Here is a 24,717-nt window from a genome sequence, read left to right on the forward strand (position 1 = left end):
CGATGATGATATGGCTTGACGTAACTACATTTGGAGGAGTGCTAGCAACACACTCTTTAACAAACACACTCTAACACACTTTTTTTCTGTTGTATTAACTATAATTTTAATAGGTTGGTATGGGTTGAACAAAAAGTTGTGTACCGTGTCTTTATTTGAAAATCGCTCTTTATAATTCAAAAATACCCCTCATTTTTTGTATAAAAAAGAAAGAAGAAAAAACCCCTCATTTTATTTGGTAGTTATGTTATGGAGCATTTAGAAGATGCATTAAGAATTCGATTGGTTTCGGAAGATATCTTCCGAAATGTGATTTTATACGCCATGGCCAAAATGCATAGATCAATTAAGTTTTTTTTTGTTATTTGTTTAGTTTCAAATACAAATCACTTTCTCTCCGGTCCCAATATCTAATCTAAATTCCATCAAATTTATTCATCAATCGAACTTCAAACACAAGAAGTATTTCATCCATCTGGAGGTTCAACCATCCCTACAAGGCTACAAATATATAAAAATGCATAGCATACATTAACAACTAGTAAAAATGTAGGAAATTCATATACTATATATTATGTTAATTCCACACCTTAAAAACCTCAAAAACACAAACCAGTTTTATCACAACTATGGTGGTTGAGTGATTCAAAATAAGTGAAAGTACATATTTTGCTTAATGGAAAACTAGACGATTCCGATGGTGAAATTTGAAACGGTTACGATGGTGATATGCTTTATGTATGACGCTTCTTGTTGGAGATTGGGGAAGGTACCAGCAAGTTACATTTGCACTCTAACGTTCAAGTGATCAAGGATGAGTGAAAGTGAAAAGTGATTGAAATTGTCCACCTTAACACCAAAGTTTGCCTTTATACAGGGGAGACGGTTATAACCGTCAGTGCCAGCCGGAGACAGTTGTCATTAGAGGCGATGATGACCTTTGAGATAAATCCAACGGTCTCGTAAGCGTATAAGGGATCAAGAGGTGTACAGTAGTTATCGTATGTGTTATCATTGGTTTGCAAGAAAAGCCTCGGTAAAGGAGTAGTTTTGAGCTGGATCTTAGAGCACTTGGTTCATGTGTATCAGGCCTTGGTCAAATCCAAAACAATTCAATTTATACAAACTAGCTAAAAAAAAGTAACATTTAGGAAGTTATGTTCCAAAACCCTCGAAATCCCAACAAAATTCAAAATTCAAAAATAAAAAATCATTTCCTAATTCAAAATGCTTTGAGGGGCAATTTCAACGCTTTGAAGGAGCATGAGAATAATCAAGGGGCCCTAAATGGATTTTATTTAGACCCTTTGGCGATGTTTTCTCTTTAAGCCTTTCATGGTTCTTTTTCCCCCTTTGAATTTTACTTTTTTGTCCTTCAATAAAAATTTCGATTTCTACGAACTAAATTTTTTTTGCCTTGAAAAAAATTTTGATTTATGTTAACCGAATTTTTACTAAATTTAAAAAATATTGGTTTATATTAATCAAATTTTTTCTGAATTTGAAATAGAAAAAACTTCGATTTTTGCAAACCAAAATTTTTATCAAGAGCAAAATTGAAATATTTTAGATATAAAAGATACATGCCTAAAGAGAAAACGCCTTTGGCCGAAGTCCAACAACAATTTTACAACGATCAGCCCAGCCCAAAAAAATCTCAATAGTCGTCATCCACAATTCAAAACATTGAGGGATTCTTGCAACTTCCAGGAACCCATTTTTTCGGTAAAACCAGACCAGGATTTCGGTCGGCGACAAACAAAGTACAAAATCGAAAAACAATCTCTTGTCTCTAAACAAACCCTAACCTTTATCATCATAATTTGAAAATTTGTTTGTTGAATTAACAGACAAAATGGGTTCATCAGATACGAAGCTCCTTCAAGATATTTTGTTATACGCGGCAAGCGCTGCATTGAGTTGCTTGGTATTGGTAACCGGGTTGCACTACTTAGACCCGAACCGTGAATCTTCAAAGAAGGCTCTTGAACATAAGAAAGAGATTGCAAAGCGTTTAGGTCGTCCCCTTATTAATACAAATTCTTATGAGGTACAAACTTCGCAAATTTTTAATTTTTTAGTAGTTTTCATCTTCAATATAATTGCCAAGTACTCTTTTTTTTTTGTATAATGTTAGTTACTTCTATATCCAATGTAATGAGGGATTTATAGGGGTAGTTAACTGTTGGGCCTAACTCAATCATACAAAATTGACGTGAATGGTGAGGGTTGGGATGCCTACCACTCTTAAAGCACATTTTCAGGTGTGTCTCATCCAATGTTGAACTCTCTCAACACACCCCTTTTGTGACAAGAATATATGACCTGAGTGGCCCGATAGCGGGTGGCCCAATGCATCTTAGATAAGTTTTGATATTATCATGAATTTGGGTTGGGCCTAACTCAACCACCTACAATACTAACTTGTAAGGATATCTTATATAGTAAGAGATTTATCAATTTATGTTGAATTCATCTATTATGTTATGTCTTAAAAATTGGGTCAAGCCTAGTTCAATAGTACAAAACTGACTTGTAAGGTGAGGAATTCGTTCCACTTATAAACATATTTTCACATCGTATGTCATTCAATGCGAGACTCTCTCAACACTCCCCATTATACCCAGGACGGGACATTTGGAGTGTGACTTGAGTGGCCCGATAGATACTGGGGGCTGAACGGATCTTAGATAAGCTTTGGTACCATCTTGAAATTTGTAAGGCTATGGATGTCTTCGACTTATAAACACATTTTCAGGGCATTTCTCATCCAATTTCGAATGTAATAATACTCTTTCAACAGTATGATTTCCTAAAATTGATAACTTTCTTTGATAGATGAAGGAATTGATTCGATTGTAGAATCCTATCCAATTATACATAGAAAAGAAGCACATTAGTTTGTTAAACAGAAATACTATACTGCTTGTATGGCCTTTCTTTTATTTATGAAGATGTTCTGTAGGCATCTGTAAAAATATTGGACCTAGTTAAATGTTATTTTTCATTTCATTCTAATATTTAAATTGTGCTCTTTATTGTGTACAGGATGTAATAGCCTGTGATGTAATAAATCCTGACCACATTGACGTAGAGTTTGACTCCATCGGGGGACTGGCAACCATTAAAGAAGCTTTATTTGAGCTTGTGATTCTTCCCCTGAAGCGACCTGACTTGTTTTCGTATGGAAAACTCCTTGGACCTCAAAAGGGGGTCCTGTTGTACGGACCCCCTGGCACGGGGAAAACCATGCTTGCCAAAGCTATTGCCAAAGAGTCAGGAGCAGTTTTCATTAATGTGAGGATATCCAACCTGATGAGCAAATGGTTCGGAGATGCTCAAAAGCTTGGTAAGTGTGTGGTATCTTTGTGATTAGTTCTTTAATGCATCATAGAACGATAGTATACAGTATATGTAGCTTCATCGATGATTCGAATTTTTGTTTGTACATATGAATCATGATGAATGTTATGATTTTCTTAGTTCAGTGAATTATAATACCTATATTTTTCATTAAAAAACCCCATGTATATATATATATACACAAAGATCCCTCATATTTATGATGCTCCCTTTGCATCGGTATAAAAGCATTGCATTCCAATTGTTGTATTGTAACTGTTATATATAATTTCTTTGGTAATTTGTCTAATTGTCTGTGAGTTGAATGTGTTGCAATCTTGTTTCACTAACTGGTTAAAGTGGTATTACGTGCAAGGCTAGTCATGCTTAGTTTGGTAAGATATGATTGAAACAGTTCCAAGATAGTTCATTTTTTTTTGCATTAAAGGGAATTTTAGTTTAACACAAACTAAACAACTCCAAGCTTGAATTTAGAATGTACGATAGCCAAATTTTCCTTGAGATTTGTTTACTGAATTACCTTGAATGGATGGAGTGATGCAATGTTTGGAACTCTAGGAAAGAATTGAAAATTTGATAGAAAAATAAATTTGGAAAGATAGACCTGTTTTATAGAAAGAATTAGAATAGGTGAGCAAACTCTCCTCTACGACAGAGCTGATGCTTTATTCACTCAATGTTTACAAATCAGATAAATCTCCCTCCCCCCTTGTGCCCTAATTATGTAAGCTATTTAATCCCATATATTCTAACTTCCCTTTATTCTGAATCCTTACAATACCAACCCCTCAAAATCAACATTGCCCTCGAGATTGTAAGCTAAAAGCTGGAACGTGAGAAACACTGTTGTCATAAACTTGTAACCTGTTGCTGTAGGAATAATAAGAATAGGGCCACATATATTCCTTCAATTCCATTTGCTTGGGCCAGCTCACTGTGTCCTAAAACAAAGGTTAGTTGGTATTTGGTAAAGGAGGGGGCATTGATAGCAACCTATGCAATATTAATAAAGGGCCAGGGTTATGCAGGAATTAAATTGTAGTGGAATGTTAACTAGGGATGTATCTAGAGTAGTGATGATCTTGTAATATGAATGGAAAGCAATAGCTTCCCATAGGAGCTTGCTCTGTGGCAGTTAGGATCATTTCCTTTTGCAAATCCATTTTACTATATTATTGATGTGTAGTAAAATGGGTTTACAAAAGGAAATGATCCTAACCGCCACAACATAAACTCATATGGAAAGCTAACACTTTCCGTTCATATTACAAGATGATCACTACTTTGGGTACCTCCATAGAAATATTCCACTACTATTTATTTCCTGCATACAATCTACACAAGTCAGTTACCTTCCATTTACGTCATTTGATGCCAGCTCACTGTTCTCACCTTCAGCTATTCCTCTTTTACCCCTTCTAGAATATACCTTCCAAACCCTTTGCTGCTGAGGTGCACCTTGACTCGCTATCCACCCTGGCCCTTAATATTGCGTAGGTTTCTATCAGAACTTCCCATATTCTCTTTTTTCATTAATCTCGTTACTATGACCTATTTCAGCTTGGCCCGTTAGGTCAAAGAAACAGTTCTGATGTATATAAACTCCATTCTCGTCCCCTGATGTTGTTCTTCATCAAAATCCAATATTTCCTGGGAGAGAGATGCTTTACTGTTGCAGGCAAACACCCATGGCAGCTCTGTCGATAGTGGCCCAGTAACTGCTAGTGTCCAACAACTTATGTGGTAGTGGGGATGAATTGAGATGGCATAACTTGGGTCTCCATGAAGGCCGTGCATAATTAGGACAGCAGAAAACTGTCCTGCATAATATGCCATTGCGGGGTGCTCCATCTATGCTTGACCTCCCTATACCGAGACACAGCCACAAATGAAAAGTATAAGTCAATATTCTTAACAAATGGTCTAGGATGGAACTACAAATGTTATACAGAAAGTCAGTCAACTGGAGTCCTGATATCATACATTTAAAATTGTTATCATGTATATGATAGTATGTAGGGAAATTAGCCTCTAAAGAAAATGAAGAGCTTTGAAGAAGTAATAGTAGTTTAAAATCTTATATTGCTATCCCATAATTTGTAGATAATGATCTTGGACCGAAAAAAGTTTAGGTAACATAAACAAGAAAACAAATAACAGGGAAAAATGCATTAATTACGAGAATCGTGTGGATTCTTCTAGAATAAAACACAGACTCCAACATAACATATTTATACTGTTGAGTGCAGATGTTCTTTTAAACCACTGCTTCAGTCTGTTTGATGGACAAGGCCATCTGTTCATCTAATGGCAGTTTGCTGTTAGATTGATAGCGACCTTGTACTGGGACAATGAGTTTTATAGCATATCAGCACCACTAGTAAAATAGAAGGGAAACTCACTCTCTCCATCAATTTATGGCCATTTGCAAAACTTTCTAGCTGCTTAGAGTGAAATCAGTCAGGAATATACTATTTTCTTAAAAAGAATTTATTATCAGAAGTGGTTTCAAAATAAGGTTAAAATGTTACAAACAGTTTCTGTTTTAGAATGAGTACAAGGGTTTCCCTATATGGTATTGTTCGTTGAGTTTTTCATCCTTGTGTGTTCGTTGTTAAGGAGTGTATCTGTATAGTGATGGCCACCTCTGTTGATTCTCTAACTATTGTGGATTAGCAAAATGTGTGAGGCTTGAAGCTGTTCATCTGCAGATAAGCCAAATTCTTCAATAAAATATTTAATGAGGGCATCTTGGCATATATAACTATGCTTTCATTTATCAAACTTTGGTTCTGTGATTATACAACATACAATTGCATCTAATTTTCTATGTGAACGATTTGGCTTTATGTTTGCTGTTTTAAATGTGGTTCTTTGTTTTGGTCAATCATTAATATTTTGCTGTTCTTCTGCAGTGACTGCTGTATTTAGCTTGGCTCATAAGCTTCAGCCTGCCATCATATTCATTGACGAAGTTGACAGTTTTTTGGGTCAACGTCGTCAATCAGATCATGAGGCTTTGTTAAACATGAAAACTGAGTTCATGGCTCTATGGGATGGATTCACTACCGACCGTAAGATTTAAAGCAGCTGTAATGTAATTTTTCATTTATTGTGTACATTTTCAAAATAAGTGACCTTTTGGTTTTCTTGTAGAGAATGCCCGAGTTATGGTACTTGCAGCAACTAATCGTCCTTCAGAACTTGATGAAGCAATACTTCGGCGTTTTCCTCAAGCCTTTGAAATTGGAATGCCAAACCAGAAGGAAAGGGCCGAGATATTGAAGATTATCTTAAAGGATGAGAAGGTTGAAGATAACATAGACTTTGGTTCTATAGCTAAATCATGTAAGGGTTACACTGGATCAGATCTATTTGATCTTTGCAAAAAGGCCGCCTATTTTCCGATTAGAGAACTGCTGGATTACGAGAAGAAAGGGAAACAATCTCCTGTTAGTATTTCTGTCATTCTCGTTTACTTTCTTCTCTGCTATAATCTTACATCCTCAAAATAGTGAAATGATATGCTGTGTACGGCTGACGTTGGAGATGAAAATTACTGAACTCTTATTAATTTTTCATGTTTCAGGAACAGGAACCTAGACCTTTGTCACAGTTAGATTTGGAGAAGGCCCTTTCCACTTCACGGAAGACAACGGTTGCTGCAAATGAATACTGCAGAATGAACCAACCGTCATCATCTGGCGATTCAGGTGATTATCAAGTTCAAGCTGCAATCAATGAATTCTCTAAGCTTATGATTTCTCAAATGATTAACCTCCAATCAGATTCCCAGGATCCTTAAATTTTTTATTTTCTCTTGAGCATTCTTGTTGTACTACCATTTAGCCTTAGTCCGGATTTTAACAGCGATAAGTTAGTCATACTAGTTCTAGAACATGTATTTTTTTTTTTTTTTTTAATATTATATACACTGCTTTTCAAAATACCTAGCTTGGTATTGCATATTGAACCATATACCAAGCTTAGCTAGTATATGGTTCAATATATGTATTTTTGTTGTTCCGCCCTACTTTTAATAATATTGTATCATGATATGATTCAATCAAAAATAAGACATACAATTGTAGTTATTATTATCTGTTTCAAGAATCAGATACGTCAAACATTCTTTGACGTATTATATTATACATTCTCAAGTACGTAAATTAAGAGATAATATAAATTTCACTGGCCTTAGTCCTTAAGTGGAGTCATAAAAATACTTTAATCTGGAAATAATTTTAAAGAACACTTACTTTTGGTGCACTTAATTGTAACACAAGCCAAAGTTCATCTTTATTGTTGTATTATATGATTTAATCCATGAGTGGTATAATTGGATCTAACACTGAAATTCTCAACAACTTTAACAGAGTAAGCTAAGATTGAGCAAGACAATGAAGTTATCAAGTTGCCAACATAGATGTGGGAAAATAACTGGTGTTGGAGTGGGTGTGGCATGCCAGAGAGATCACAAGCTCAGTGGCATGGATGGTTACTCCTTTCATTCTATCATATCTTTGGTAATTTAAGATTTTTGCACACATTAAACAAATATGTAATTGTTGTACCAAAAGACAAAACATGTGATTGATGTGTATATATGTAATATTACTTTTTATTGTAAAAAACAATTCCATTACTTTTTTTTTGACACACAATTCCATTACTATGACTTAATTAGTAAAATGGTCCTAATTAGTAAAATGGTTCATTAAAGACATTTTTTGTTTCACATTGGTCTCTTAAAGAAAAAAATATCTGAATAGGCCCCTTAAAAAAAATGGTCTGAATAGGTCTTTTAGGGTGCGTTTGATTCGTAAAACAGTAAGGACTGGACAGAACAGTACATGACAGAACAAGATAATACAGGACAAAATTGTACCGTAGAGATATAAAGCGATAATATTTTTATATTCGAAAATAAAATGAGTATTTTCGTATTTTTTTTATAGTTGTATTGTGGACAAAAAGTTGTCCTGTGGTTTGGTGAGGGACAAAAAATCTTGTTTTTGTCATGTCCCTTGCTATATGATTTGTCCAGTCTCATAACCAGTTTCAAATCAAACCGGGTACGACAAAAGTTGTCCAGTCCCCTGTTTTTTAGCCGATCAAACGCATCCTTAAAGACATATCCGTTAATCAGTTTGGACATATTCAGACCTTTTTTTAGGGACCAAACTGATTAACGGAGATGTCTTCAAGGAATCTATTCGGACATTTTTTTTCTTTAAGGGACCTATTCAGACCTTTTTATCTTTAAGAGACCAATCTAAAACCAAAAATATCTTTAAGGGACCGTTTAACTAATTAAGCCTACTTTTATCATTAATTATTTTACAAAATTCTTATATTTTTTAATATAAAAAGTATAGATGCTCGTTTAATAATAACTGCAATAAAATATATTTTTAAAACGATAGAGGAAGTAGCTTTTACGATTAGATAATTCTACTTTTTTTTAATATGAAATTTAGGAATGTATTTTTCTAGGAGTTGGTTCAGTGTATAATGAGAGTGTCCACCTGCACAGCTGAACTTTGTAAAATTGCCCTAATACTCTAATAATTTATATTTTAACCAACTAAGTTTTTTCAGTTTGAATACAAAGTTTTTAATTTTAATTTTTTTTCTTTCTTATAATATTTTATTAGATTATTTTCAATTTCATTTATCCCCAAGTGCCAAAATGTTGAATGAGAGAGAACCAAGTGCCAAAATTAATATAACATTATGACGTCGTTTGAATATATGTTGCATCATTATGGCATCTGGGGATAGGGGATCGACTACATGGATCAAACGACGTCATAATATTCTATCATGTTATATCGTATGTTGCATCCATATCTAACCCATCAATTTTTCCTCAAGTGCCAAAATGTAGACAACTAAGTTCTTACAACAACACAATAGTCATATGCAGATATCTGAGTATTATTATATTTGCCGTTCAAAAAAAAATCGGAGTACTACCATAGCAGCAAGCGATGAACTCTGGAGATCTTATGGTGGTGAGTATTGACAACTAATAGTCCAATATAAAGAAATCACTAACTCTATATTATGGTGATGATAAACTGTCATCTATGATAGTTGAAGTGAAAAACTGAAATTAATATTTTTTGGATCATTTATGTTTTCAATAGTGATAGGTTCATGATGTGAAAAACTGAAATTATATTCTTCGGTACCGGTACACTTGCTGAGATGGACAATAGTATAGGTTCACGATGTACACATCAACAATGTACCAATACATGTTCAAATAAAAAATGTAGTGAATTGTTCAATGTAGCTTTTAATTCCTATAGTTTTATTTTGTTATTCGTTTCTAACATGTGACATGGTCACTCGACGGTACCACACAACATCAAAATACGACATGGCATGTCTTGTCAATGTGCCACATCATCTACCTTAAATGAGAATATAAATAACATCATAGACTAAAACATTCAGAACATTAAATTACACAAACAAAATCTTAAAATATAGTAAATTATAAGATGGGTGTAGATGACAAAAAGAGGTATGGGAATAACGACTTCCATGAAGCCTTCGTCTAAAACCCATTATATTTTTACGGCCCGGCCCGGCCCGGCCCAATGATTTCACTATCGTCATCCGCAAGCATTCTCGATTCTTCAACCTTTCAAAACGCTCGGTTCTTGTGTCAAAAAAAAAAACGCTCGGTTCTCGCTCACCAGAATTTCGGGGTTGTTAGATTCTGATTGTTGAGAGACAGAGAGAGAGAGAGTTACAGAGAGAGAGAGAGAGAGAGAGAGAGAGAATGGGAGGTTTATCAGATACGAAGGTACTACAGGATTTGTTGTTGTACGCGGCTAGGGCAGCGCTGAGTTACTGGGTATTGGTAACGGGGCTCCGATATCTTGACCCGAACCGTGAATCAACGAAGAAAGCTCTTGAGCAGAAGAAAGAGATTGCAAAGCGTCTAGGTCGTCCCCTTATTCAAACCAATTCTTATGAGGTACCACCAATTTCTTAATTGTTGCTTCTATAATCAATGCAAAATTGGATTTTTAGGTCTAGTTAACGTGTTTTCTTAGGACAAATTTAGCATTTTCGTTCGAATTCGTCTAGTATGATTGAAGAAAGAGTTAAATATGTTTTTAGTCTCATAAAATTACAATCTTTTAAGTTTAGGGACTATTTTTACTTTTTCTAAATTTTAAGAAGAAAATTTTGTAGATTTATGTAAAAAAATTGGAATATTTTGTTTTGATGTTTGATTTGTATCCTTCATTGTGTGTAGGATGTGATAGCCTGTGATGTTATAAATCCTGACCACATTAATGTGGAATTTGACTCCATTGGGGGACTTGAAGCTGTTAAACAAGCTTTGTATGAGCTTGTTATTCTACCCCTAAAGCGGCCCGACTTGTTTTCGCATGGCAAGCTCCTTGGACCACAAAAGGGGGTTTTGTTGTATGGACCTCCTGGCACCGGAAAAACTATGCTTGCAAAAGCTATTGCCAAGGAGTCCGGAGCAGTATTCATTAATGTCAAGATATCCAACCTCATGAGCAAATGGTTCGGGGATGCCCAAAAGCTCGGTAAGTGTGTCATATCCTTAAACCTATCCTGTAGCATATTTTGATGATGAATTGAAGTCTTATATTTTTTATAAATCCATATGGACACACAGAGACCCATTAAATTATTGATGCTATCTTTGCATCTATATATAAGTTTGGCATGCCAATTATTGTAATAGTTGTATGTAATTTCTGTCATTTTAGCTATATGGGTTGTATGGTTGGTCATGCCTTCATCATGATAATATATGATTAGAGAAGTTCCATCATAGTTTGTTTTTCTTAAAAGGGAATTTTAGTTTAACACAAATTATACAAGTTTAATCTTGAATGCTCGGCTAACTATTTTTCCTTGAGATTGGTTTATTGAATTACATAGAAAGGACGGAGATTGCTCAATGTATGAAACCTGCGAAAAGACTCCTCCAAGTATTTTTTTCTTCCCTTCTACAACAGTTAGGATATAGAATAATGGCTAACTAGGGTAGATAAAGTAGTTAAGAGTTGTTAGAGTAGATAATGGCTAAATAGGAGAGCACAAAGGGTAGCAAGCATCTTTGAATATTGTAATTGTGAAAAGAGTATTATTAGTCTCTACTGTGAAGAGGAAATCCTTGAGGAGAGATTCTCCTATTTCGTATTAAAATTGTTATTTCTTTGGAATTCAATTATTGGGTTCCTAACAACAACAAACATAAGAAACACTGTTATTCTGAAGAATACCACCCTCCCTCAAAATCAACCTAGCCCTCATGGGTGCAATCTAAAAGCTGGAGAAACACTTCTGTCCTGCACCTATGATATAAGAGATGGCTACATATAGCCCACTGTGTTGTAAACAATGGTTAAAGAAAAACTTCCCGTCTACTCTTTTTCAATAATATTGTAACTGTGATCAATTTGGATTTGGCTCACTAGGTCGAGAGAAACAGATCCAACATATTTAAACCCACAGCTTCTAGGCTCCACATGTTGTTCCTCATCGAAATCCAACCTTTCCTATGAGATATGCTTTTCTGTTGTAGCCCGGGCGGAGAGAGATACACGAACAAAGAGCAGAGAGAGATGCACAAACAGCTCGCACAGGCAGAAACTCAAAGATGCTAGAGAGGAAACAGCTGACAAACTCAATTGAAGGAGGCCAGAACAGTTAATCGGTAGATTTAAGCTTGACATCCTGTTTAGGCTTTCACTTTTAACCCACAAATCTGTCTAATGTAACCAGGTAGAAGACACCCAAACCGTGTAGTTTAGTTTCTTGTTGCACCAAAGAAATCGCGAAAGATCGGCTACCCAAGCAATTTGACAAGCTAGCACGTCGATCCAAGAAATTTCACATGATCCCACCAAGTTTCAATTCTGTTTGGGATCAAGATTGTTCAGTGTCGAAAATTGTCAGATTTATTTAACGAGTTGAAACTCAATTTTAATGTACCTTGGTTTGTAGGCATGACTGGACATTGCATAATTTGGATTTCCATGACTGCCTAGCATAGTAATTCTACTGTACTGACAGCATAAAATTGACTGCAGTACCCGTGACCCAAAAATGTTCGGCCATTGCAGGGTACTTCATCTAAGCTTGACCGCCCTATCTTGACCTTTCTCCATCACGATGTTACATTTGACATTTGGGCACAACCACTGATAGAAAATATTAGCCAATATCCTTAACAAATGGTTTAGGAGTAGAATGAAACTATATTTTTTTATTCGTCTATGTAGAAAATAATAGTCCGTATAATAGGAGTATTAAAAGGCCACCTACATCCTTTCCATAGACCCTGCCATGGTGCGATTTTCATACAACCAGGATGTCTTATTTTTTGTTGTGAAAAGTATGTAAGTAATACAATGTGACTGATCATTGAACTTGTTTTTTGAGCATGTAATATATATTGTGGAGTGTGAATGTTGTTTTAAATCAATGTATTTATACTGTGAAGTGCAGTCATTCTTTTAAACCAATATCTCAGCTTGTTTGATGGATAAGGCCATCTGTTCATCTAATGGCAATCTGTTGTTCTCAGATGGATAGTTGCTTTGTATTGAAAAAAAATATGAATGTATAGAAGATCAAGATAATTTGAAATACTAGGGAAGCCCTTCCTCTACTTATTTAACGCCATTTGATAAATTTCCTATCTGCGAAAAGTAAAATCACCACGAGAATATACTATTTTTTTTAAACAAGTGATTGTTGGAATTGGAACTGGTCAAGTTTTAGATGAAAAAAAGTAAAACCACCACGAAAATATGACAAACAATTCCAGTTTCAGATGATTAAAAGGGCTTCCTTGGATTATATGTTGTTGCTGGTCAAGTTTTTCATCCTTGCCTAATCCTTCGTGATGAGTGTACATGCTTAGTGATGGTGACCCCTGTACAGGTTCTCTAATAACTACAGTTTAGAAATATGTATATATTTTTTGAAGGCTCGAAGCTGTTCAGCGACACACATTCTTCATTATAACAGTTAACGAGGACAACCTGGCATACCTAATTCCGCTCCATTTATCAAACCCCAATTGATTATACCACTGAAATTTGTATCGAATTATTTATGTGATCAATTTGTTTTATGTTCGTTGTTCAAGCTCTATTCTTTGTTTTGGTCAATCGCTAATATTTTGCTGTTCTGCAGTGGCTGCCGTATTTAGTTTGGCCGACAAGCTTCAGCCTGCCATCATATTCATTGATGAAGTAGACAGTTTTTTGGGTCAACGTCGTACATCAGATCACGAGGCTATGTTAAACATGAAAACAGAGTTCATGGCTCTATGGGATGGATTCACCACCAACAGTAAGATTTAAATTAGTTGTCATGTAATTTTGGTATTTTGTTTAAATTCTCAAAACAAGTGACAATTTTGATGGAGATTTAACTATTATTAGTACTGACTACTTTATGTTATTTTTTATTTTTGTGTAGAGAATGCTCAAGTTATGGTGCTTGCAGCAACTAATCGTCCTTCGGAACTTGATGAAGCAATACTCAGGCGGCTTCCTCAAGCTTTTGAAATTGGATATCCAGACCAGAGAGAGAGGGCTGAAATATTGAAGGTTATCTTAAAGGATGAGAGGGTTGAAGATAACATAGACTTCGGTTATATAGCTGGATTATGTAAGGGTTACACCGGTTCAGATCTATTTGATCTTTGCAAGAAGGCTGCGTATTTTCCTATTAGAGAACTACTGGATGATGAGAAGAAAGGGAAAGAATCTTGTGTACTGGATGATGAGAAGAAAGGGAAAGAATCTTGTGTTAGTATATTTGTCATTCTCTTCTACTTTCTTATCTGCCTTAATTTTTTAATTTTCCTAGTCGTGAATAATATGCTGTTTATGACTGACTTGGCTAGACTGTTTGTGACGATGTGGATGTGATTTCATATATCAAGACTTGTTAACTGTATAGTCGTCTTACTGAGCTGTTTTATTTATTTTCACGTTTCAGGAACCTAGACCTTTGTCACAGTTAGATTTGGAGAAGGCCCTTTCCACTTCACGGAAGACAACAGTTGCGGCAAATGAATACAGTAGAATGAAAGCACAGTCATCTTCAAGACAGTCATTTTCTGGTGAGTCAGGTGATTACGAGGTTCAAGCTGCAATCAAGGAAATTTCTAGGCTTATGGGTTCTCACATGATTAACATCCAATTAGAACCCCAGGATCCTTAAAATTTTGAGTTTCTTTAGACCTTTCTTCTACTGTTAGTTAGCATAGTCCAGATTGCAACAATTACCTCCTTTGGTATACTACTAGTTATCGAATATGTATTATTATCCATCCATTGTTTATAGTCGTGCAAATGTTGGTTTTGCATTTTGTTCAGAATTTGATGCATCGATCCTTCTTGTAAAACATAATAATTATATATTTGCCAAATTTTATTTATGAATGCTGTTCGTTAATGCAAAGATATTTTTGTCGCTCCACCCTACTTTTAATATTTGTACCATGATATGATGCTGTCAAATGACATAACTGTAGTCATTATTGTCTGTTTCGGCGTCAAATGCATCAACATTCTATGACATTGTATAACTATAATACATCCTAACATGTAAATGTTGGGATTAAGATAAATTTCCATCAGGTCAATGGTATGTTCAAGCTTTGCGAAAAGTAGAACATGTGTACAGACTATAGACAGGAAGTTCACTATAGGTGCATTCTCGCAGTCTGTGCGGGTACTGCCGGGTCTAGACTTTAGGTCCGAACCCGCCTGTTTTAACCCTGTTGAAACCGCTTTAGAAACCCGTTAGCCTGTTTGACTGACCCGGATGGGTCGGTGCTGTCCACCCCTTTATAGGAGAAGTGTAAATTGATTTTCATTGTCCATGCATCAATTTTGAATAATTTTTTATAACCATACTATTTTTTACAAGTGTGTCAGCGCTCGAACTCAGTACCACGCGTATCAACCACATCAGCACTCATATACCACCACGTAGACAACTTGTTCGCCACAAAAGCACTATTTGTTGTCCTTTAAAATAACAAGTTTTAATTTTCGGTCTTAAAAATAAAAATCTAGATGTTTATATCCTTCCGAAATTCTCTATTTTATTTTTAGGCTCTGTTTGATAAAAATAAGCTAGCTGTTAGCTGAAAAGCTAGTTTATAGTTGAAAAGTTAGTAGAATAAAATTAAAGTGTTTGACAAATTTAGCTGTTGTAACTTGCAAGTATAAAATGACATAAAAGTACATGATTAGTGGGTATGGTTAGTGTAAGTATACAATGACATAAAAGTATATGGTTAGTGAGTAGTTATTATATTTAAAAAAAATAAAGAAATAATAAATAAAAATAATAAGGGTAAAAATGGAAAAAATGTAAAAAGTTATAAGCTCATATGCTACTTGAAATAGCATCTCAAAAAACACTATAAGCTACTTAGAGAAACTCGTTACCAAACACTTCACATTTTTATCAAACAAGCGTATTGGACTTACCAAACAGTGTCTTAGTCTATAATAACCCATTTATGTTCATTTTAATGTCAATGTTATAATTTTTGTATATTCAAAATGTTTCTATATTTAGTCTATGTATTATGTTAAATCTATGTAGTTTCATATTATTTTAAAATAATGACAATGACAATATTTTTAAAGACAAAAACTAAATTTTTTATTTATTTTTTTACTAAAAACATTGCATTTTATTTTTAGAGACTAAAATCAAAATTATTTGTAAGACAAAAAACTTATGGCTTAACTATACATTTGGTCCCTTACGTTTATTTTAGGTTTCAATTTGGTCCCTTACGTTTAAAAAGTATCAATTTGGTCCCTTACGTTTATTTTAGGTTTCAAGTTAGTCCTTTCCGTCAATTTTGTCACATGTGGCAGTCAATTTGCATATGTGGACTGACACGTGGCACTTGGACATGCTGACACGTGTACTGTTCAAACGGTGTTAGTGACAAAACTAACGGAAAGGACTAACTTGAAACATAAAATAAACGCAAGGGACCAAATTGATACTTTTTAAACGTAAGGGACCAAATTGAAACCTAAAATAAACGTAAGGGACCAAATGTGTAGTTAAGCCAAAACTTATTTAACTCTTTTTATTAATAGAAAAGTCATTCTATTAATTATTTTGGAGATATTTTCTTTTTTAAAGCATTTGGAGGATATTTATGAAAATTAAAAAATAGCAAAAATAAATAAATTTATGCAAATTAACCATGCTACCTTACCAAAAAAAAAGATAAAAAAATTAACCATGCTCCAACCATTAGTTTTTGGAAGCAAGCTAATTAAAATATAAAAAAAAAAACTAACAATTGCGTTCTTGGAATGCATACGTAGTTACTTACAGTATCGGTTGGAAACTAAGAGTGTGTTTGGATGATGGATTTTAGAAATTCAAGGAATTTTAAATACTAGGCAATTCAATTATTCAATTGAATTCCATTGATTTTCAAATTCCAGTGTTTGGATAAAGTGTTGAAATTCCATCAATTGTAAAATTCTTTGTTTGGATAACGTAATTGAATTTCCTTCATTTAATTTTATTTATTTTAATAAAATCGACCCTAAACCCAAAAATTGGCCGAAAACAAAAAAAATTGGCCGAAAAACCTAAAATCGGCCAAAAAACCTAAAATCGACTATCAACCATTAAATTGGCCGAAAAAATAGGCGGAAAAACTTAAAATCGGTCAAAAACCATAAATCAGCTGAAAAACCTAAAATCGACTATAAACCATGAAATCGGCCGAAAACCATAAAATCAGCAGAAAAAACATAAAATTGGCCGAAAAACCTAAAATCGGCCAAAAACCCTAAAATCGACAGTAACACACAAAATCGGCTGAAAAACCTAAAATTGACCAAAAGCCCTAAAATCGACTAAAAAATCTAAAATCGGCTGAAAACCCAAAAAATTAATCGAAAACCCAAAAATTTATCCTAAACCCAAAAAATCGGCCGAAAAAACTAAAATCGGCGAAAAACCCAAAAATCGACTATAAACCCTAAAATTGACCGAAAAACGAAAAATCGACCGAAAAACCTAAAAATCGACTATAAACCCTATTATCGGCCGAAAAATGGGTTTACAGTCGATTTTAGGTTTTTCGGCTGATTTTGGGGTTTATAGCCGATTTCAGGATTTTGGGTCGATTTTAGGTTTTCGGGCGAGTTTTTTGGGTTTAGGGACGATTTTAGATTCTTCGGCCGATTTTGGGTTTTTGGTCGATTTTTGGTTTTTCGGCCGATTTTTTGGGTTTTCGGCCGATTTTTGGAATTTTGACCGATTTTAGGTTTTTCTGCCGATTGTTCGGGTTGCCGGCCGATTTTAGGGTTTATAGTCGATTTTTTGGATTTTGGCCGATTTTTTGGGTTTTTGGTCGATTTTTGGTTTTTCGGCCGATTTTTTGGGTTTTCAGCCGATTTAGGGTTTATAGTCGATTTTTGGAATTTTGACCGATTTTAGGTTTTTCTGCCGATTTTTCGGGTTGCCGGCCGATTTTAGGGTTTATAGTCGATGTTTTGGATTTTGGCCGTTTTAAGGTTTTCGGCCGATTTTTGGTTTTTCGCCGATTTTTTGGGTTTTCAACCGACTTTAGGGTTTCTAGTCGATTTTTGGAATTTTGGCCAATTTTTGGTTTTTCTGCCGATTTTTTGGGTTTTCGGCCGATTTTAGAGTTTATAATCGATTTTTGGGCTTTTGGCCGATTTTAGGTTTTTCTGCAGATTTTTTGAATTTTCGGCTGATTTAGTGTTTATCGTCGATTTTAGGTTTTTCGGCTAATTTTAGGTTTTACTATCAATTAGTAATTTTTAAAAGTTTACAGAGAAGAAGGAATTTCAAATTTTTTGGTTTTATGTGTCATTTTGAAATTCTCTAAATTTAACTTGAACAAAATACTTAATAAATTTCCATCATTTTGAAAATTCTTCAAATTTCCATCCAAACAATGAAATTCACCTCAAATCATTTGAATTCTCTCGAAACATTAGTTTATCTCCAAAAATTCCTCCATCCAAAGACACTCTAAGTGCATCGGGAACCTCCATTTCTTAATTAGCATTGGAAACTAAATTTCTTAATTAGCATTGGGAACTAACTACACTTTAACGATATTATATGTGGCATTTTATCTAAACCAACCACTATGAAATTTGGTAGAAGGGATCAAAGTTGGTGGAAAAGCGATGCATTTTTTGATTGTGTACGCGGTTAAGGCAGTGGTGGGTTACTATGTATTGACAACGGGGCTCCAATATCTTGACCCGAACCGTGAAACATCGAAGAAGGCTCATGAGCAGAAGAAAGAGATTGCAAAGCGTCTAGGTCGTCCCCTCGTTCAAACCAATTCTTACGAGGTAGTACCAATTTCTCAACTGTTGTTGTCTCTACAATCAGTTGCAAAAATTTTGTAGATTTCTGTAAAAAAAATTAGACCTAGGCTCTGTTTGGTAAAAAATAAAGCTAGATGAACTTATAGCCGGTAGCTTATAAGCTAGCTTTTAGCCTATAGCAAATAAGCTAGCTAATTGAATTTGCGCATGAAATGACATAAAAAAAGATATGTTTAATTAATATTTGATTTTTTTTTCAAGTAAGATGATAGGGGTAAAATTGGAAGAAAAAATGATAAGCTATAAGCTCATAAGCTACTTGAAATAGCATTTGGAAAATAAGCTATAAGCTCTTTTTTAAAAACTGTTACCAAACAGAGCTTTTAGCTTATAAGCTATAAGCTAGCTTATTTGTCTTCCCAGTTAACTGTTATCTTTTATTTTGATGTTTGATATGTGCCCTTTAACTTCATTGTGTGTAGGATGTGATTTCATGTGATGTTATAAATCCTGACAACATTAATGTGGAATTTGACTCCATTGGGGGACTTGAAACTATTAAACAAGCTTTGTTTGAGCTTGTTATTTTACCCCTTAAGCGGCCCGACTTGTTTTCGCATGGTAAGCTCCTTGGACCACAAAAGGGGGTCTTGTTGTATGGACCTCCTGGCACTGGAAAAACTACACTTGCAAAAGCTATTGCCAAGGAGTCTGGAGCAGTATTCATTAATGTCAAGATATCCAACCTCATGAGCAAATGGTTCGGGGATGCCCAAAAGCTCGGTAAGTGTGTGATATCCTTAAAACTATCTTGTAGCATATTTTGATGATAAATTCAATTTTTGTTTGTATGGATAATGGATGTTATGATTTTCTTAGTTCAGTAAATAAATAGTAGTTAACTAATTAATTAGTTGAGGTTGTTACTTGTTATTATATTAGGGCTATTTGTATAAGTACAAAGGGTGCTGAGCATCTTTGATTATCGTAATTGTGAATAGAGTATTAGTCTCTACTGTGAAGAGGAAATTCTTGAGGAGAGATTCTATCCTATTTCTTAATAAAATTGTTGTATCTCTTTGGAATTCAATTATTGGGTTCCTAAAAACAACCAAGTCATTTCTCTATTCACTCAATGTTTACAAAACTTAATCATGTCCCTCTCCCCTTGCCTCCAATTTATGCATGTCCACCTCTTTAAATAACCAATAAACCTAACAATTAGAAATTCCTTTTTTTTTTTTTTTGACTAAAATAAGATATACTGTTGTTCTAAAGAATACCATCCCCCTCAAAATCAACCTAGCCGGGGTGCAATCTAAAAGTTGTAACATAGAAACACATATGCATGTCCACCTCTTTAAATAACCAATAAACCTAACAATTAGAAATATTGTTGTTCTAAAGAATACCACCCCCTTCAAAATCAACCTAGCCGGGGTGCAATGTAAAAGTTGGAACATATTCTGTCCTGAACCAATGATGTATGATCTAAGTTGCTGTAGGAATAATAATAGAATGGCTGCATATATTTTCCTTCAATTCCATTTGCTTGGGTTCTGCCCACTGTGTCGTAAACAAAGGTTAAAGAAGAACTTCCCGTCTGCTCTTTTTCATTAATATTGTAACTGTAATCAATATGGGTTCGGCTCACTAGGTCTGGAGAAACAGAACCAACATATTTAAACCCGCCACTTCTAGGCTCCACTTGCTGTTCTTCATTGAAATCCAACCTTTACTGTGAGATATACTTTTCTGTCGTAGCCCGGGGGAAAAAGATACACGAACAAAGAGCAGAAAGAGATCCACAAACAACTCGCACAGGCAGAAACTCAAATATGCTAGAGAGAAAATGATAGAGCAGAGATAACAATATATAAAATGGTAAGAAGTTATTGTATATATGATGAATGGAAAACTGGAAATACAACCAGAGCTAAGGCTCCTCAGTAGAGAAAGTTTCTCTTACTGCCTAACCACAAACGTGAATAATAAAACGAAGTGATATCATAACTAATTCCCACTATGATATTTATTGAGGGAATATCCTAACAAACAGCCACGTCAGCCATCACACTTCCTTTGTGACTCTTTTCTTAATTCTCCTCTCATACACACGCCACACTTTGGGCTCGACATTCTCTTTGTTAACCAGCACATCCCCTTCTATGTTAATAAGCCCATTCCTATCAGAAAAACAGCTGACAAACTCAATTAAAGGAGGCCAGAACAGTTAACCGGTAGATTTAAGCTGGACATCCTGTTTGGGCTTTCACTTTTTAACCCACAAAATTGTCTTATGTAACCAAGTAGAGGAAATCCAACCCGTGTAACTCAGTTTCTTATTTCTCCAGTGAAATCGTGAAAGATCGGATACCCAAGCAATTTGACCAGCTAGCAAATCGATCCAAGCAATTTCATACGATCCCACCCAGTTTCGATTCTGTTTGGGATCAAGATTGTTCAGTGTTGAAGATTGTCAGATTGATTTTACGAGTTGAAACACGATTTTAATGTACGTTGGTTGTAGCCACATGACTGCTAACTGCTGGCGTCTGTTGGCTCAAGTGAAGTTGGAAGAATGACGGGTCATTGCATAATTTGGGTTTCCTTGGCTGCCATGCATAGTAGTTCTACTGTACTGACAGCATAACTTTGACTGCAGTACCCGTGACCCAAAAATGTTCGGCCATTGAAGCGTACTTCATCTAAGCGTGATCACCCTATCTTGACATTTTTCCATTACGATGTTACATTTGACATTTGGCCACAACCACTAATAGAAAATATTAGCCAATATTCTTAACAGCGGTATTAATAGGATGAAACTAAAATTTTCTTGAATCGTCTATATAGAAAATAATAGTTCATAGGAATAGTAGTATTAAACGGCTGCCTACATCCTTTCCCCAGACCCTACCATGGTGGGTTTTTCATACGACCAGGATGTCTTATTTTTTCTTGTGAAAGAATATGCAGGTATACAATGTGACTGATCATTGGACTTGTTTTTTAGCTTCCAATTCCAAATGTATTCCCCATATGTTTGTTTTCTGTGCATGTAATTTATATTGTGGAGTGTCAATGTTGTTTTAAATCAATGTATTTATACTGTGAAATGCAGTCGGTTCTCATTCTTTTAAACCAATATCTCAGCTTGTTTGGTGGACAAGGCCATCTGTTCATCGAATGACAATCTGTTGTTCTCAGATGGATAATTGCCTTATATTGAAAAAATCAGCTTATTTTTTATCAAGAAAAATCACCAGAAAAATATGACAAACATTTCCTGTTTTAGATGAGTAAAAGGGCTTCCTTAGATTATATGCTCTTGCTGGCCAAGTTTTTCATCCTTGCCTAATCCTTCTTGAGGAGTGTATATGCTTAGTGATTGTCACCCCTCCATAGGATCTCTAATAACTACAGTTTAGCAAATATGTAGTTACTTGTTTGAAGGCTTGAAGGTTGAAGCTGTTCAGCCACACACATTCTTTATTATAACAGTTAACGAGGCTAACCTGGCATACCTAATTACGCTTCATTAATCAAACCCCGATTGATTATACAACATAAATTTGTATCTATTTCTTTTTGATCAATTTGTTTTATGTTCTTCATTCAAGCGCTATTCTTTGTTTTGGTATATTGCTAATATTTTGCTGTTCTGCAGTGGCTGCCGTATTTAGCTTGGCTGATAAGCTTCAGCCTGCCATCATATTCATTGATGAAGTAGACAGTTTTTTGGGTAAACGACGTACATCAGATGACGAGGCTATGTTAAGCATGAAAACGGAGTTCATGGCTCTATGGGACGGATTCACCACCAACAGTAAGATTTAAATTAGTTGTCATGTAATTTTCGTTTGTTGTTTAAATTTTCAAAACAAGTGACAATTTTGATGGTAAGGTATAGTTATTGTTACTACAGACTACAATATATTTTTTTTTTTGTCTGTGTAGAGAATGCTCAGGTTATGGTGCTTGCAGCAACTAATCGTCCTGCAGAACTTGATGAAGCAATACTCAGGCGGTTTCCTCATGCTTTTGAAATTGGATATCCAAACCAAAGAGAGAGGGCTGAGATATTGAAGGTTATCTTAAAGGGGGAGAGGGTTAAAGATAAAATAGACTTCGGTTATATAGCTGGGTTATGTAAGGGTTACACTGGTTCAGATTTATTTGATCTTTGCAAGAAGGCTGCATATTTTCCTATTAGAGAACTACTGGATGATGAGAAGAAAGGGAAACAAACCTGTGTTAGTATATTTGTCATTTTCTTCTACTTTTGTATCTGCTTTAATTTTTTAATTTTCCTAGTATTGGATAATATGCTGTTTATGATTGACTTGGCTAGACTGTATTTGAATTAAATATCAGATTCAAATCAATGTTGTGTATGTCTGTTTTATTTGAAACTAATATTTGCATACTTGAAAAATGTCTCTGGTCAATGAAAGAAATTTGTGACGATGTGGATGTGATTTCATATATCAAGTCTTGTTAATTGTATAGTCGTCTTATTGTTTTTTACATTTCATAAGATGAAAATTACTGAGCTGTTTTATTTATTTTTCACATGTCAGGAACCTAGACCTTTGTCGCAATTAGATTTGAAGAAGGCCCTTTCAACTTCACGGAAGACAACTGTTGCTGCAAATGAATACAGTAGAATGAACCCCCGGATCCTTAAAATTTTGAGTTTCTTTTTTTGTTTGTTTTTGTTTTGTTTTTGGTTTACAAAATATTGAGTTTCTTTAGACAATTCTTCTACGGTCATTTATCTTAGTCCAGATTGCAACAGCAGTTACTTCCTTTGGTAAACTACTAGTTCTCAAATATGTAATAATATCCATCCATCGTGGTCGCGCAAATGTTGGTTTTGCTTTTTTGTTCAGAATTTGATGCATCAATCCTTGTATAACATAATATTTTATATTTGCCAAAGTTTATTTATGAACACAGTTGGTTAATGCAAAGATATTTTTGTCGCTCCATCGTACTTTTAATATTTGTATCACGATATGATGCTGTCAAATGCCATATAATTGTAGTCAATATTGTCTGTTTCATGACATTCTATGACATTGTATAACTATAATGCATCCTAATATGCAAATGTTGGAATTAAGATAAATTTCCATCAGGTCAAAGGTATGGCTGAAATGAATTGCGCAGCCGCGTTCTAGTTTGTTATGTTCAAGCTTTTGTGAAAGATAAAAAGATACTAAAATCTGAAATCAACTCTAAAAAGAACACTTAATATTAATGACTAATAATTTTTACCATTCCCCATCAAATCACGTCAAATTCATTCTTCCAATAGAAATTCATTTTAGCCATTATTTTAATATTTTAATGCTCATTGATTAACAATATGTTTCACCCCTAATTCTTGCATCCATATCAAATACATCTAATCAGAAAATATTGGTATTATTTGCATTAATACATATTAATTATGACAGCAAATAAATCAGGTTATGAGCATATTAGTCTGAGTATGAATGAGAATGACTCAAATATATATAGATATGTATGCACTCTCATATTCTTCACTTTTGAAAATTCATGGTTATGGCTATCGTTACATTCATTTTTTTAATTGGGATTTCACAACTCAAGTAAAACTTATATGCTGATTTTGTTCCCAAAAAAATTCATAGGCTGACATGAATACATAAGGAATCCAGTGACAATTGATGTTGCCAAGTGGCCACAGTCTCAAATTCACGGGTACAATTCTTAAACTTTTTGTACCCTTCTCTTTTCCGCTTATTATTCATCTTAATCTATATTCATCATTTTTTTAATTTTTGCAGAAATGGATCTTAGATGAAGAATATGGTATCTGAACTCTATAGATATTGGATCTGCCACTATTGATTAAAATTGATTAGTTTTAAGTGAAGATTATTTTGCCACATAATTATGAATGTTGTAAATTGGTTTTAAAGATGTAATGTGTATT

General features: G+C 34.5%; 3 protein-coding genes across 8 annotated transcripts; all 3 read left to right on the top strand.

Annotated features, from left to right (window-relative positions):
- The first annotated feature begins 1,614 nt into the window (after nt 1-1,614).
- LOC123909710 (outer mitochondrial transmembrane helix translocase-like) lies at nt 1,615-8,027 on the top strand. 4 transcript variants are annotated; one of them, XM_045960591.1, is made up of 7 exons: nt 1,615-1,763; nt 1,851-2,050; nt 3,049-3,349; nt 6,279-6,437; nt 6,520-6,815; nt 6,953-7,076; nt 7,740-8,027. In XM_045960591.1, exons 2-7 carry the CDS (start codon nt 1,856-1,858, stop codon nt 7,742-7,744), a joined length of 1,080 nt encoding a protein of 359 aa, XP_045816547.1. In that variant the 5' UTR covers nt 1,615-1,763; nt 1,851-1,855; the 3' UTR covers nt 7,745-8,027. The 4 variants fall into 4 exon arrangements, with proteins under 4 accessions (XP_045816547.1, XP_045816546.1, XP_045816545.1 ...); XM_045960590.1 differs by having other exon boundaries at nt 1,615-2,050; XM_045960589.1 differs by lacking the exon at nt 7,740-8,027 and having other exon boundaries at nt 6,953-7,465.
- Nucleotides 8,028-9,826: 1,799 nt separating this feature from the next.
- LOC123909206 (outer mitochondrial transmembrane helix translocase-like) lies at nt 9,827-14,865 on the top strand. Of its 2 annotated transcripts, none has more exons than XM_045959996.1 (5): nt 9,827-10,357; nt 10,643-10,943; nt 13,570-13,728; nt 13,858-14,189; nt 14,383-14,865. In XM_045959996.1, the coding sequence occupies exons 1-5, from the start codon at nt 10,160-10,162 to the stop codon at nt 14,605-14,607; spliced, it is 1,215 nt and encodes a 404-aa protein (XP_045815952.1). In that variant the 5' UTR covers nt 9,827-10,159; the 3' UTR covers nt 14,608-14,865. The 2 variants fall into 2 exon arrangements, with proteins under 2 accessions (XP_045815952.1, XP_045815953.1); XM_045959997.1 differs by having other exon boundaries at nt 10,017-10,357; nt 13,858-14,153.
- A 3,613-nt stretch (nt 14,866-18,478) lies between these two features.
- Nucleotides 18,479-23,741, top strand: LOC123909208 (outer mitochondrial transmembrane helix translocase-like). 2 transcript variants are annotated; one of them, XM_045959999.1, is made up of 6 exons: nt 18,502-18,773; nt 19,232-19,532; nt 22,420-22,578; nt 22,710-23,005; nt 23,333-23,492; nt 23,525-23,741. In XM_045959999.1, the coding sequence occupies exons 1-6, from the start codon at nt 18,603-18,605 to the stop codon at nt 23,533-23,535; spliced, it is 1,098 nt and encodes a 365-aa protein (XP_045815955.1). In that variant the 5' UTR covers nt 18,502-18,602; the 3' UTR covers nt 23,536-23,741. The 2 variants fall into 2 exon arrangements, with proteins under 2 accessions (XP_045815956.1, XP_045815955.1); XM_045960000.1 differs by having other exon boundaries at nt 18,479-18,773; nt 23,333-23,741.
- The last annotated feature ends 976 nt before the right edge of the window (nt 23,742-24,717 follow it).

Source organism: Trifolium pratense, linkage group LG2, assembly GCF_020283565.1.
Source record: "Trifolium pratense cultivar HEN17-A07 linkage group LG2, ARS_RC_1.1, whole genome shotgun sequence".
NCBI lineage: Eukaryota > Viridiplantae > Streptophyta > Magnoliopsida > Fabales > Fabaceae > Trifolium > Trifolium pratense.